The sequence below is a fragment of the Eleginops maclovinus genome, chromosome 6 (genome assembly GCF_036324505.1).
Source record: "Eleginops maclovinus isolate JMC-PN-2008 ecotype Puerto Natales chromosome 6, JC_Emac_rtc_rv5, whole genome shotgun sequence".
Lineage (NCBI taxonomy): Eukaryota > Metazoa > Chordata > Actinopteri > Perciformes > Eleginopidae > Eleginops > Eleginops maclovinus.
The window spans coordinates 12,903,468-12,916,441 of record NC_086354.1 but is presented as its reverse complement, the minus strand read 5'-3'; the positions used below and the strand labels follow the sequence as shown (position 1 = coordinate 12,916,441).

The window sequence follows — 12,974 nt, the reverse complement described above, 5'->3', positions numbered from 1 at the left end:
TGAGGTATTTGTACTTTACTTGAGTATTTTAATTGTGTGCTACTTTGTACTTTTACTCCACTACAGTTCAGAGGTAAATAGTGTACTTTTACTCCACTATTTTTACCTTTTAGTTACTTTGCAGATTTGGATTAATGATGTGAAATATAATCAACACCTGGAGTAAATTCACAAGCTACCCTGCAGTAATTACAACTAGTTCCACCTTTACCAGTCTTAATAAATACTTTAATGCATCAGAAATTATAATCATAACATACAACATGGGTTTTTCTGAAATGGACCAATCTGCAGAATGAGTACTTTTACTTGAGTAACATTTTGATTGCAGGACTTTTTCTTGTAACAGAGTATTCCTACACTGGTTCCTCCATTTTTACTCAAGTACAAGATCTGAGTACTTTTTCCACCTCTGCTGACCTTTGGTATAATAGTGGTTAACTGCAATCAGAACTCTATGCATACTATTCTTTTAATAAGGGGTCCATTATGTTTTTCAGGTCCAATACCCCGTAAGCTAAGAGAGAGACAGAGCAGGAACCCCTACTATATTTATAAAATGTATTTGCATTTAAACTGTGCCTACAAAAGAGCAGAGGGACATCTCATATAAAGTGCTAAGAACCTTATATTGTTTTATTGTAATTTCACTTACATAATATATTTTCTTTAACAATAGATTTACAAAATAATAGACTGAACAATACTTTCTCAAAATAGTAAACTAACTGAATACTAGGGAAATAAATAACTGATTTTCTAGCAGAACACCAAAAGGGCAACATAGTATTCTTAAGCACACACACTTAGTGACCCACCATGTCATTCGTTACTGTAGCAGACCCAACATTATATACAATTAAAGGACAAATCAGCAGGTGCACACAAACTCACACACACAAACACACAGAGCAGCCCGTTTCTTGTGCATCTATAACCGCAAAAAAAAACTATTTCTAACATGCATATTCTTTTTCATAGCAACAGGGGCAGAAGGAGTGTAAAAGGGGGGAGTCTGTCTGTCTGTCTCCACTCAGGTCATGACGCTGCAGCTCGACAGGGTTCACAACATTACACATTCACTTGCATAGATTCTTGTGGTGTGGAATGGATTCAAATCATTCCCCTTTTGATTCCTTAAAACTGAAAATGATCAAAGAGGAACGGTTCGAAATAAGAGCAGCTGTCAGATGTTGAAGACCCTCGGCCCGCTTTGAAAGAGAGCAGAAGAGTTTGGAGGGTACTTGGTCCTCACCAGATGATCCTGAGAGAGAGCGAGAGAGAGAGAGAGCTATTAGGGTTATCAGAGACATTAAAGCAGAGAGGGCAGCAACTGGGCGCTCTCTCTGGACCCATGAAATTAGAAGAGACTGGTTTTGACTGTGCTGTCGAGATGAATCATGTCTACTGTCAGAGTGCTAGCAGACTGGGCTGTGTTGCTATTTCCTGCTTAGTGCTGCTCAGTTCTGCTGATGGCAGCTCTTCTAAAAGCCTGACCAGAAAGTTGCCTTTATATATGTTCTCTCTTTCTCTCCTTTTTTTTCGTGGAGAGATTGATGACTTGCTGTCCCGGCAGCACTTTGAATATGACTACACAGCTCAGTGGGTGGCAGGAAACGCAGCTCATGTTGTTCAGCAGGTCACTTTGGTGTGTGAGTGTTTTCACCTCCTCCCGGCTTTTCTGCTCTATGTAGCAGCCAGGTTTGCCTCTCTCCTAAATTAGATTTGTGCCAAAGAAGACTGCATCCCTGTGCAACATTGCACTTTAACAGATAATCCATCAAATTGTGCTGTCCAGCACCCCACTCCCCCTCCCTCTCATTCTCTCATCACCTATCTTTCACATGCTGCATCTCGTTCTTCTCTCCTCATCCTTTCCCCCCTAGCTTTACCTCTTTTCCCCTCAACCTTCTCTTGCCTTTCCTCTGCTCTTAACACAATTCTCTCCTCCCTGCCAGTTTGGCACAGATTTTCCCTCTGTAGTCCTGGGCAGCGTGGGAAAAGGGAAGAGGTCCAATTGAAAGACAAGGGGAGAGAAAAACAGGGAAATGGATTGACGTTAAAGCTAGTGTGAGCAGCCTTTCCATCCCATTTACTGTGCATCTATGTTACTGACTCACCAAAACAGAGCACTGCTATGCATTGTATTCAGAAGTTAAGCAGGGGCTGCCAGTGAGCTCTGAGAGTAAAAACTGAAATCTAAGGGGGGCTGCTGCCCTAAGCTGACTATGCAACAACCAAGAATTTAATAATAAGAGTTTTTTCTCTGCATGCTTAATGTGTTCACCATTCAGCGGTTTTGTCCTGCTCATCCCTGACACACCGGATTAAAAAGCCCATCCTCGCAAATCTGTTTGCCTTGTGTTGCAGATTCCGAGAAAACATACTTCTGTGCAGAGAGTTCAGGGCTGCACTCGTTTAAGCGTGACAAGTGGGACAGCTGAGATTCAGGTTTAACAGAGGTTCATTCTCTCATGTGAATGTTCATAACAAACTCTCACTGGGGGGGTTTAAATTAGGTTTCTGAGTTCAGTGAGTTCAAGAAAAGGTGTCTCTCTCATCATGAAAAGCATCAGTGTGTCCTAATCACTCGTTTGTCTGCTGCGTGTCACGAAATTAGAGATGGCTTTTATCCGTGGAGGTAGATTTTAATGTGTTAAAGGTGGGAGAGCACACAATTTCACAGATTGATTTGAGCAATAATGAGAATTGTGTGGCTGCTCAACTCTTTTATCATTAAGAGCAGATTTATTCTGATTTCAACAGCTTATTTGGTACTTAACCATTAAATCTCTTAATGAATAGATACAGTCTGCTCCACGCTAAATGGGCAAGCGTCGCCTGCTGGTGATAACACAGTTGGGTTTAGTCTTGTATTTTATAGAATGGCCTCACAAACTGAGAATGCTCTCGGAGACAAATACCAGCAGAGTGCCATGACCCAGCGTAATGCATACTGGAGTGGGATGTGTAATGCTTGGTCAGACACCTCTGCGGGGGGCTGCTGAGTCAATAATGAGTCGGCAGTGTGTGGGCCTGTGGTGACTGGGGTGGATTATCTAAGTTCAACTTGATTTGCTGCCAGGCTGGTGTGCGATGCACTGGCAGATTGTGGTACAGCTGATAAAACGGTATTAAAACTGCACATGTATGTGTGTGCTTGTGGTTTAGTATGTATAATATTGACCACAGTATTCATTCCTACAGCCGATCACACTGCCAGCAGCACATCCCTTCTTAATGTGCCATGAACTCTCACTCCAACTGCGCCAGTGTTATTAATAGAGTCTGTGTCCTTCAATCGACATCTCTCAATTCGACCTCTTCACCATCACACAGGATAATGAGGGACAAAAACCCTCAGCAGAGTTGTCATTATTCTGAAGAATTTCTCTCTTGTGCATCATGATTTCGTAACCTCCTGAAGTTGTAGAAGTCAAAGTCCCCCATGATAAAACTCAAAAATCTAACAATGTTTAAAACTGTAATTTCAATTTATTTTATTAATTTAAATTAATATATTCAGTCATATCATCAGTCAAATGAATGTCTCTGACCTATGAAAACCACATCTCTGAAATGTCACTTGCAAAAAAAACGCACAAATAAATAATGTAATTTTTTTAATGTTGTTTATGTAGCCAGTGTACTTTCAATGGCTTGTATTCCGTTCATTGCCAAAACAACAAGTTGGGAAATAATCAAATTCTTATTATTTGTTAGCCAAATGTTAATTGTGTCTTCAAATGATGGAACATGCCTTCAAAACATCCTCTAAAGTAGCCTGTAAACTCACCCGGGTTCCTAAATCTCCCACATACAGGACATCAGTGCCCTTGGTGGTAGCTAGGACCCTCAAGACACAGATTTTCCCCACAAACATTTTTCTTTCTCTTCAGTGTGAGATTTATTGCCACACAGTGTGCAGCAGAGACCAGACTGACCCAACCTAGACCAGCCCCAGATCTCCACTAGCAGATGGCACCGAGATGTGTGGGTGGGAAGAGGGATGGCACTAAACCTCTGGAGATTCCCAAAATCTGTCTCACTTACTGTCACGCAAAACAGCTGACCTGAGCAACATCACCCAGGGAGGGGACGGAGGAAAGGGGGTCATGTCCCCTCAGACAGTTTATCCTATGATAATCTGAAACAACCTGACTGAACTGATGAATTTTCCACATCCTGAGCAAATCTTGCCCTGTTGAGTTATGCTTCTGTCCGACATCTGCTTCTGTATGTCCCAGGCTTCCTGCCTTTTCAGAGAGCAAAAAAACGTGGACAAAATGTAAAATTCTGTGAATATTTGGTTGATTCTTTAACCCTTGTCGTTCTGCCCGTGGTCATATTAAGGAAACTTTTTCAAAATAACTCACATTTCTTTATCATTATGTGTATTTTTACTATATTTTATTATAGTATCGCTCCAGGTCCAAAAAAACATTCCCCCTTCCCCTCCCTCACATAATTTAGTCTCCCATTTAGACCACTATCTTTACATTTGTCTGAAACAAGATGAGAAAAATTACCCATTTACGTTTTGTTCTCATAAAGCCTTTTCTATTCAGGTCAAAGTACTGTGTGTAGCACCAGCAGTATGTTACCTAACAGAGCACATGGCCTGTTTAAACTGCTGGGTCACTTTGAGCTGCTATAGGACAGAATGCTGTGTTACTTTTCTGAAGCACCCCATCAGCAACAGGCCACCAGGGAGAGAAGCTGAGTTTAGGGAGGAGGATGCTGCAATTCAAACCTGTAGCTCCTCCAATCAGCTCTTTGTACTTTGCATAGCTCAAACTGACTGCAGCTTTTGCTTTAATATATCGTGAAAACACAAACATTTCCGTCTTTGCTTACCTCTGCCTCGCTCTGGTGGAGGCTGGATGGGGTGGGTGAACTGCCAGGTGGCAGGGCAGTGGGGATGTGCTGGGGGCCACCAGCAGGGTGTATGTTGGCCGCAGCAGATGTGATATTTTGCTCCTTATGATGCAGCCCTATGGACGGGACATCCCCACTGTAGGCAGCCTGGTAGCTAGTCTCACGTGGGACGTTAGTGGCCTCTGAGCCCGGGCTTGAGTACTGAGTTGAAGGATTTTTCCTCACACTTTTGGCTGGTCTCACCCCGGTCCACTGTCTGTACTCTTGCCTGGAGGAAGAGACATGCATCAGGTGGCTAAGGGCTCAGTAACGGCCAGGCACAAGTTTGTCTAAGAGTAACCTAAAGGGGGAATCATACCAGTTTCACAACTAAAGATCAGTTTATTTGTCATGGGGAGTGCATATCTTGTGAAAACAATATGTTGTGTAAAGTCTCCTAAAGCTTGGTGCAAAAGCTTCCTAAAGTCTAGTTTTGAGAGACATGAGCATTAACCAGGCAGGGAGATATGCTTTCAGTTTGCATTGTTTTAAGTGTTTTTGATGCTTGATAGATTGTTTTTTTTTTAATGTGTTGCTATAACCTTACTCATATTACCAACTCTGGTACTATGGGTTATTTATATAACACTACCTGGGGGTCTGAACCAACCAATGAATCGTAAAAAAGCTGAACAGTTGCAAGATAATCAACAAGACAATAATACAAAATGTTAAATTACATTGTTTTATTGTGAAGTATTGCACAGTTGTCGTTATTTCTATCTAAAAGGCTAGTAAACATTTATTTGATTGCACTAGTTGTCACTCATAGGTAAGGAGACGTCTAACTTACCTGAAATAAAAATGCAACAGCAAAACAAATTTAGTCCTCTTACATGAATATGAAATGTGTAAGAGAATTATTGATGACCTCCACCGCTTGCTGGGAAGTCAATGAATTTTAAAACACACAAATCTAATTAAGCATCAAAGCAAGCATCAGCATTCACACAGAGGACAACGACAGGTTTTGAACCCAGAGGCTGACATGTCCTACCTGTAGGAGCTGGTTTTGCTCTCCTCCACCCCCTGGGGCTCTGCCCACCTCTGCCCTCTTCCCCGCTCCTCGCCCTCCCCTGGATGTGCCTGGCTGTGGTAACCGTTCACCGGGATGTCCGGAACACTGTCTGCCCTGCTGCCCCCGTTACTAATCCAAGGGAAATTCTCCTTCCTGGGAATGGGCCAGGGTTTGAAATCCTGCTTGTACTGGGTCACACTGTTGAAAGGCACTCCGGGTGGGTGATACTCCTCCCGGGGCTTGTAACTTTGCTCCTTCCGTGCCCTGAAGGATCCTCGGGTCCCAGGGCCATCTTTGGGTGCATGAGGGGGGCCACGCGGGTCCAGGGTCGCGTAGTTATTCCCGGGTGCACGCTCCGAGGCGGAGACCTGTTTGGTGACGGAGCGCACCTCATGATCCGGGATGTCCGAGTAGTTCTGAATAGTGAGCGGGACGGAGAGGTCCGATTTGTCGAACTGGTTCCAGAAGCGAGCCAAGCAGCACACTCTGCTGATGCACGGCCAAGCCATTCCCTCCCCTAACTGTGCGACTTGTAGAGGAGAGAAGAAATCAAAGAAAACAACAGAAAAAGAAGAGGAAAAAACGACAAAGATTACATTCAGGAAGAGTATCGCCCTCCCTCCGCGTCCGTTTGTGGGGAGCTGAGAGAATACAGTGTCCAGCAGTCCATGTCAGCAGCAGAGGAGTGCCAGGAGATGAACCGGTCTGCCGGGGACCGTCATTGAATATTCCTCTCACGTGGTCTGTGATAGTGCCTCCACTATGCAGAGGAATCTGTGGCAAATGTTTCCCCGCATCTCCAATCGGGTCCGGAGTGTAGCCTAAATATCGGATTTAAATTATCCTCCTTGTGGAATTAAAATGGTTCACGGAGATGTGTTATTGCTTATCCACTTGCAATTACTGGTAGCCTATTACTCTGACTGGTGCCAGCACGAGGGTTACATAATTATGATGCAGCGGCAACCTACAGTTTACTGTATGGCAGGGGTCTCAAACTCAATTTACCCGGGGGCCGTTAGAGGTAGAATCTGGGTGAGGCTGGGCCGCATCAGGTTTCCCTCAAGAAAAGTACTAAAAAACATTCCAATGTTATCAAATGTCTTTATTTTTATTTTTTAACACAAAATAAGATGAAAAAATTAATTAACAAATTCATAAGAAAAAAACAATCAATCAGTAATAAATAAATAAAATGAAAATAATAATAATAATAATAATAATAATAATAATAATAATAATACAGCAGATATAGAAGACTGAAGAAACCATATAGTTGCTGACTAGAGAAATGTAATTATTATTATTCAGATTCAAATATCTGTATTAACAGTTCTTTAACATTTAACTTTCTGAACATGAATGGAACATTGAACATAAACTGTTCTGAACATGGCTTCTTCTGCCCACTTCTTGCTGCTAGAGATCTGGCAGCGCTTCCTCTCACATAGCCGAGCCACATTTGGCTTAAGCAGGGATGAAGCAGTTGAGACCCTCAGTAGGGCTTGAAGATGCTCATCAGTAAGTCTGGACCTGTACTTGGACTTATTGAAGTTCAACGTAGAGAAGAGCTTTTCGCACAAGCATGTGCTCCCAAAAAGACACATGGTCCGCTTGAACATTCGTGAAAGCTCAGGGAAGCAATTCTCTCAAAAATTGCCCGAGCTTGTCTGCTTTTCCACTCACCTCCCTGAACTTGGCTTTGAGTTCAGAGTTGCACTGCAGGTCAATGAGCTCCATTTGAAGCACAGGAGGGGCATCTTGCACATCAAAGGAGAAGGAGTCCGCAAAAATTTGAAATGTGGCTCTGTGCGTCTTGAAGTCTGCAAATCTGTGATCAAATTCCTCCTGTAGCTTCAAAATGACATCCACATACTCCTCACCACTGAATGGTGTGCCTGCATCCATGAGTTCCTTGCATGCTGGAAAATGGCAAAGGTTTGTCTGAGAAAGCTGGGCTTTCCATAACATAAGTTTTGTAGAGAATGCTCTCACGTTGTCATAGGCAGCACTAACAAGTTGCCCCTGGCCTTGTAACTTCTTGTTCAGTACATTAAGCTCATGTGTGATATCAACAAAAAAAGCTAAGTCCATGAGCCATTTGGGATCACTTAGCACAGGAACAGCAACCCCATCTTTCTCCATGAAGGCTTTCACTTCCGCTCTCAACTCAATAAATCTCTTCAACATGTTTCCCCTGCTGAGCCAACGTACCTCGGTGAAGTAGAGCACATCCCCATATTCTGACTCCATTTCCTCTAAAAAAAAAAGCACGGAACCTTCTGTGCTTTAAGCCCCTGGATCTGATTTAGTTGATGCATTTCACAACGAAAGACATCACATTGTCAAACTTCAGGCATTTGCTGCAAAGAGCCTGCTGATGGATAATGCAGTGCAGAGCAATGGCCTCCTCCACACCTTCCTCCTCAGATTTTTTTGAACAAGTGCCACCAGTCCATTTTTCCTCCCTGTCATTGATGGCGCTCCATCGGTTGTTATTCCAACAAACCTCTTCCATGGCAAACCGGCATTCTCAATGGCATCACACAGCTGGTGAAATATCTCCTGAGCGGTGGTCTGGCCAAGCATTGGAATCACTGTGAGCAACTCCTCTATGACTTCAAAATTGTCATCAACACCACGGACATAGATTGCGAGCTGGGCAGTGTCAGTGATGTCTGTGGTCTCATCAAGAGCGACTGAGTATACACTGAAACATTTTGCTTTCTCACACAGTTGATCATAAATGTCACTTGACAGGTCAGAAATGAGCTCTGCCACGGTGTTGGCAGAAAGGCTGATGTTGCTAAACTGACCTTTATTTTCTGGACAGACAATACTTGCAGCCTGTAATATGCACTTTTTGACAAATTCACCTTCTGTGAATGGCTTTCCTGCTTTAGCAATCATCTCACTAACCACGTAGCTAGCTTCGACTGCTGCATCATTCTCTCTGGTTGCTTTCTTAAAGAAATCTTGTTGCCTCAGTAGATATGTTTTAAGCTTAGCAACCCGGTTGGCTCTCTCATCTCCCTGGTATTTTGCATACTCCTCAGCATGTCTAGTTGTGTAATGACGTTTCAAATTGTATTCTTTGTGCACTGCAACTTTCTCTGTGCAAATAAGACACGTCGGGATGCCCCTGTGTTCAACAAAGAAATATTGCACTTCCCACATTTCCTGAAATTGTCTGTGCTCATCACCAACCTTTCTCTTCACTGCAGGCTTTGAAAAAGACATGTTTGGGGCTGTGTAATATATATTTCCACTTGGTGTCACTGTCGCGTTGAAGTTTCAGTGTTAAGCCGATACGTCTTTTCCGCTTCTTTTTCTGTCCCGCTGAGCAGCAATTTCCGCGGCCGCCTCCGCTTCTGAGCCCGCGGCCGATGTCCCGCCCCCGAGAGCAATATACCCCACCGTGATTGGTAGGTTCGTTCAGCTCCGCACACAACACTGAAAAGTGCCATTCGTATCAAACTCGCGGGCTGCACTAACATTAAACTTTCATATTGAGGTGGGGGCCGCAAACTATCATCTCGAGGGCCGCAGTTGGCCCGCGGGCCGCGAGCTTGAGACCCCTGCTGTATGGGTTGGTACACTTCAATTCAAACACACTCAGCAAACCTGATGACCAAAGCAAGAGTGTGTGGAGAATATTTTTTTGAAATGCTTCAGTCATTTCTCAAGTCACTCTTTGCCATGTGTTGCATCAACCTGCTTCAATTACAAGGAGGTCATTGGTTTCACATACACATGACAGCTATTAGTACAGTAGATTGGGTACAGATACAGTAGTATCTTGAAAAAGAACGACAAATTGCCCACAGAAGACATTTTGTCATCCTTTATTAGTCCCGCAGCCGGTGTTACTGCAACATTTGAATAGCAGGTAAAAAAAAGAGACATGAAATAGTAAAAAAGTAGAGCACACATTCATAATAAAAAGTAAATCACATATTTGTAATACAAAAAGAATAAGTACACAACCATGGCTAAAAAGTATATTTCATACTATTAAATTATTTTAGTAGTATGAAGTATTGTGACCTTAAAAGAATAAAGGTTGGGACATTTATAAAAATAAGTAGTTTCTTACATTATTCTGTGCAAATTGCAGATAGTGTTTATATTGCACATTGGAGGTATATTGCACAAGATTGCAAGAGTCTCTATTGTGTGGCGGTCTACCAGGGGTGGTGCTGATTGTAGACTGATTGGTGCAGGAAGGAAGGACCTACGGTATCTCTCTGTGACACACTGCGGGTGAAGCAGCCTGTCACTGAAGGAGCTGCACAGTGCGGACAGGGTGTCCTGGAGGGGGTGGGACACATTGTGCAATAATGGTGAACGCTTTACCATCAGTCTCCTGTCCCCCACCACCTCCACAGTGTCCAGAGGGCTCACAGCACTGGCCTTCTTAACCAGTCTCACTGTCATGGCTAACTGGATCACTTGGATAGAACAGATACATTGTTAATGTTGTTTGTTACACCTGTATCACTCCTACAACGCTAAATGCTTGAATGGCCCATCACCCAGTATCCATGATCCATTGCAGGTTAGGTCATGTCGTGCTCAGAGCACTATTGCCTTTTGGACCCCCAGAGTTAGGTTCCTTGGATTTACATTTTCTTTATGCCATGACTTCAAAAAAAGAAAAGAAAAAGCAAAGCAGATAGGGAAAAACAACAATGTAGAAACACTCAACAAAAAAACATTTTAAAACTTGATGTCCAAGAAATTTCTATCAAGTTTTCCACATTTTTTCCAAAAAAAGAGTGAAGTTTAGTGAGGATTGTAACTGTCTAGCAATACAATTTCTTGTTAGAACAAATTCTTTTTCGCTTATTTGCCTGAAATTGAATATACTGTTACCATAGGGGTGGCAGTTCAGTTGCTCATGTGGATTGTTTTCAAAGGCATAAATGACTTACAGTACTTTAATGTTTAAGTAAAAGTGCATTTTTATAACATGAATATTACATATTTGACCCTATAAGCATATTTAGTTTCATTGAGCCACCAGTCATCCTCATCATTATGCCTATTTTTTTTTGAAAGAAGTGTAGTCTGCCTTTCATGTGGTATTAGAATGGATAAAGAAAATGTAAAGTACTTTGTTTCTTCTAAGATAACTGACTCTTTCTCCTTTATGGCGGATTAGCAATAAAACACTGCATACGAGAAAACTCTTGCTATATAAGTTTATGTAGAAAATTACGGTTTATTACAGTTCAGTGAGGATGAAATGGAGGGATATGCATGCTTTTTTCAGAATGACACTTGATGCACTGCAGGCATAAGAACTTCCCTCTGTAAGCTGTTCACAGAAGGATGCAGGATTAGCCTCTCTCAGCGGAGACAGCACAGCCATTTAAGAGCCATTTAGGTGGCTTTGACACAGAAAAAGCAACTGTCATGGATGAAGATGGATTGCATTTTATCTCCACACCACTGCACTTTCTGGTAAAGATGGAACAGGTGTTCTAGTGTGATTGCCAATATAAGCCAATAACTTCGGCTGCAGACTCTTTAATGTCAGATAATAATATAAAATGAACATTGTTCAGTTATCAGGAAATTTCTTACAGCACTGATGGAGATTATACAAGGTATGTAATCCTTTAAAAACAGCAGGGTGATACTACCATCTACAGGGGGATTGATGACATTACTTTCCTGCAAAATTAACTTTGTGTTTAATTCATGTAAATAAACTGGGTATTTGTATGTCTTTTTTTTTCTTGATACAGTTCACAGAAGAGAGAAAATAGCTCAGAACATGAAACTACTCACAAGAAGGTGTGTACATTGTTGTTGAGGGTTTTTTTTTCTTCAAATAAGGCAACCAGCTCTACGTCTCCAGCTCTACACCTTTATCTCGTATTTTTCATACACTTCAAGGTTGAAAGTCATTTAAAAAATACATTGCCAATATTTGTTTATCGCTGGCATCCATGTTCCCCCAATACTCAATTGAGTGATTGAGTTGCAGTGTGATCTTTACAACGTAAAGGCAAGTATTTGCACAAAATACGACATCCTGCAGATGCCATTGCAGAAAGGAAGTAGTTGTCATAATGAGAAATGATTATTGTGTTAAAGTTAAGCACAGCAGATGTAGTCTGAAAGCTGTATTTTATGCGACAGAAATTGTTTTCAAAGAACCAGGCATTCGAGGATCAGGGCCTCAGTTATTTGGCCATCACAAGAGAGGAGAAAAGAGCTATTGAGAGTGCCACACAACTTTAAGGTCTTGTTAGAAACTAGTTTGAGGTATTCTCTGTTGCAGTTGGTTGGGGTTTTTTCTTTTTCTTTATGCCATTCTACAGGCAAAATTCCATCAGTTTGAGCAACCCTATAGACACACTACCTGGACTTTTCTGTCACCTACAGTCACAAGGAGGATATTACAATAATATCTTGACTGGAGTGTTTAACCCAGGGGATCACCTTCCACTGTTTGGCCTTATGGGTCTCTGGGAGCACCCCATACAAAGAAATAAAACAATGGAAAGGAATCTCCATATTGCATATGTCAAAGCTTTTCTAGTGTGTTTGCCAATGTGTGAGCCAATAACTTAAGCAGCAGAAGACTCTTTAATACCAGATATTAAAATAGTTATTGTTATGAAATATCACATGGTATGGAAGCTATTGGAAAAATAAACATAACTTATAAAGTGGACTTAAAACAATGAACACAGTTTTGCATTGATTTGGAGTCATACGTTTCGAGAACATTGATTATAAGAGGCAATCATTGTCGACTACATTTTTTTTAAAACGGTCTCTTTGTGCTGTTAAGTGAGACACACTGGGCGATACACTTAATGCAGGACCAGAGAGAAATCGTGTTGCGTCGTGGAGTTCTTCGACCCGCTGCTTCCATGGCATGACATGCACGGCACGTGGGTGCTCGGCCGTCTCCGTGGGTGCTCGGGCCCGGAAGCACCCACGGCGCCTATGCTTCCAATAATAATTGCTTAAAAGACTCTTAACTTTAGCTCACTTTAGTTTCTCCCCATGTTTCCTTCTG

The 12,974-nt window shown here is 42.1% G+C and overlaps 1 protein-coding gene across 1 annotated transcript; it reads right to left on the bottom strand.

The window, feature by feature from the left end:
- Nucleotides 1-611: 611 nt before the first annotated feature.
- Nucleotides 612-6,792, bottom strand: map6d1 (MAP6 domain containing 1). The gene is made up of 3 exons (XM_063886631.1): nucleotides 5,915-6,792; nucleotides 4,858-5,146; nucleotides 612-1,264 (listed from the first exon to the last, which is right to left on the bottom strand). Exons 1-3 carry the CDS (start codon nucleotides 6,442-6,444, stop codon nucleotides 1,187-1,189), a joined length of 897 nt encoding a protein of 298 aa, XP_063742701.1. The 5' UTR covers nucleotides 6,445-6,792; the 3' UTR covers nucleotides 612-1,186.
- Between the last annotated feature and the right edge of the window lie 6,182 nt (nucleotides 6,793-12,974).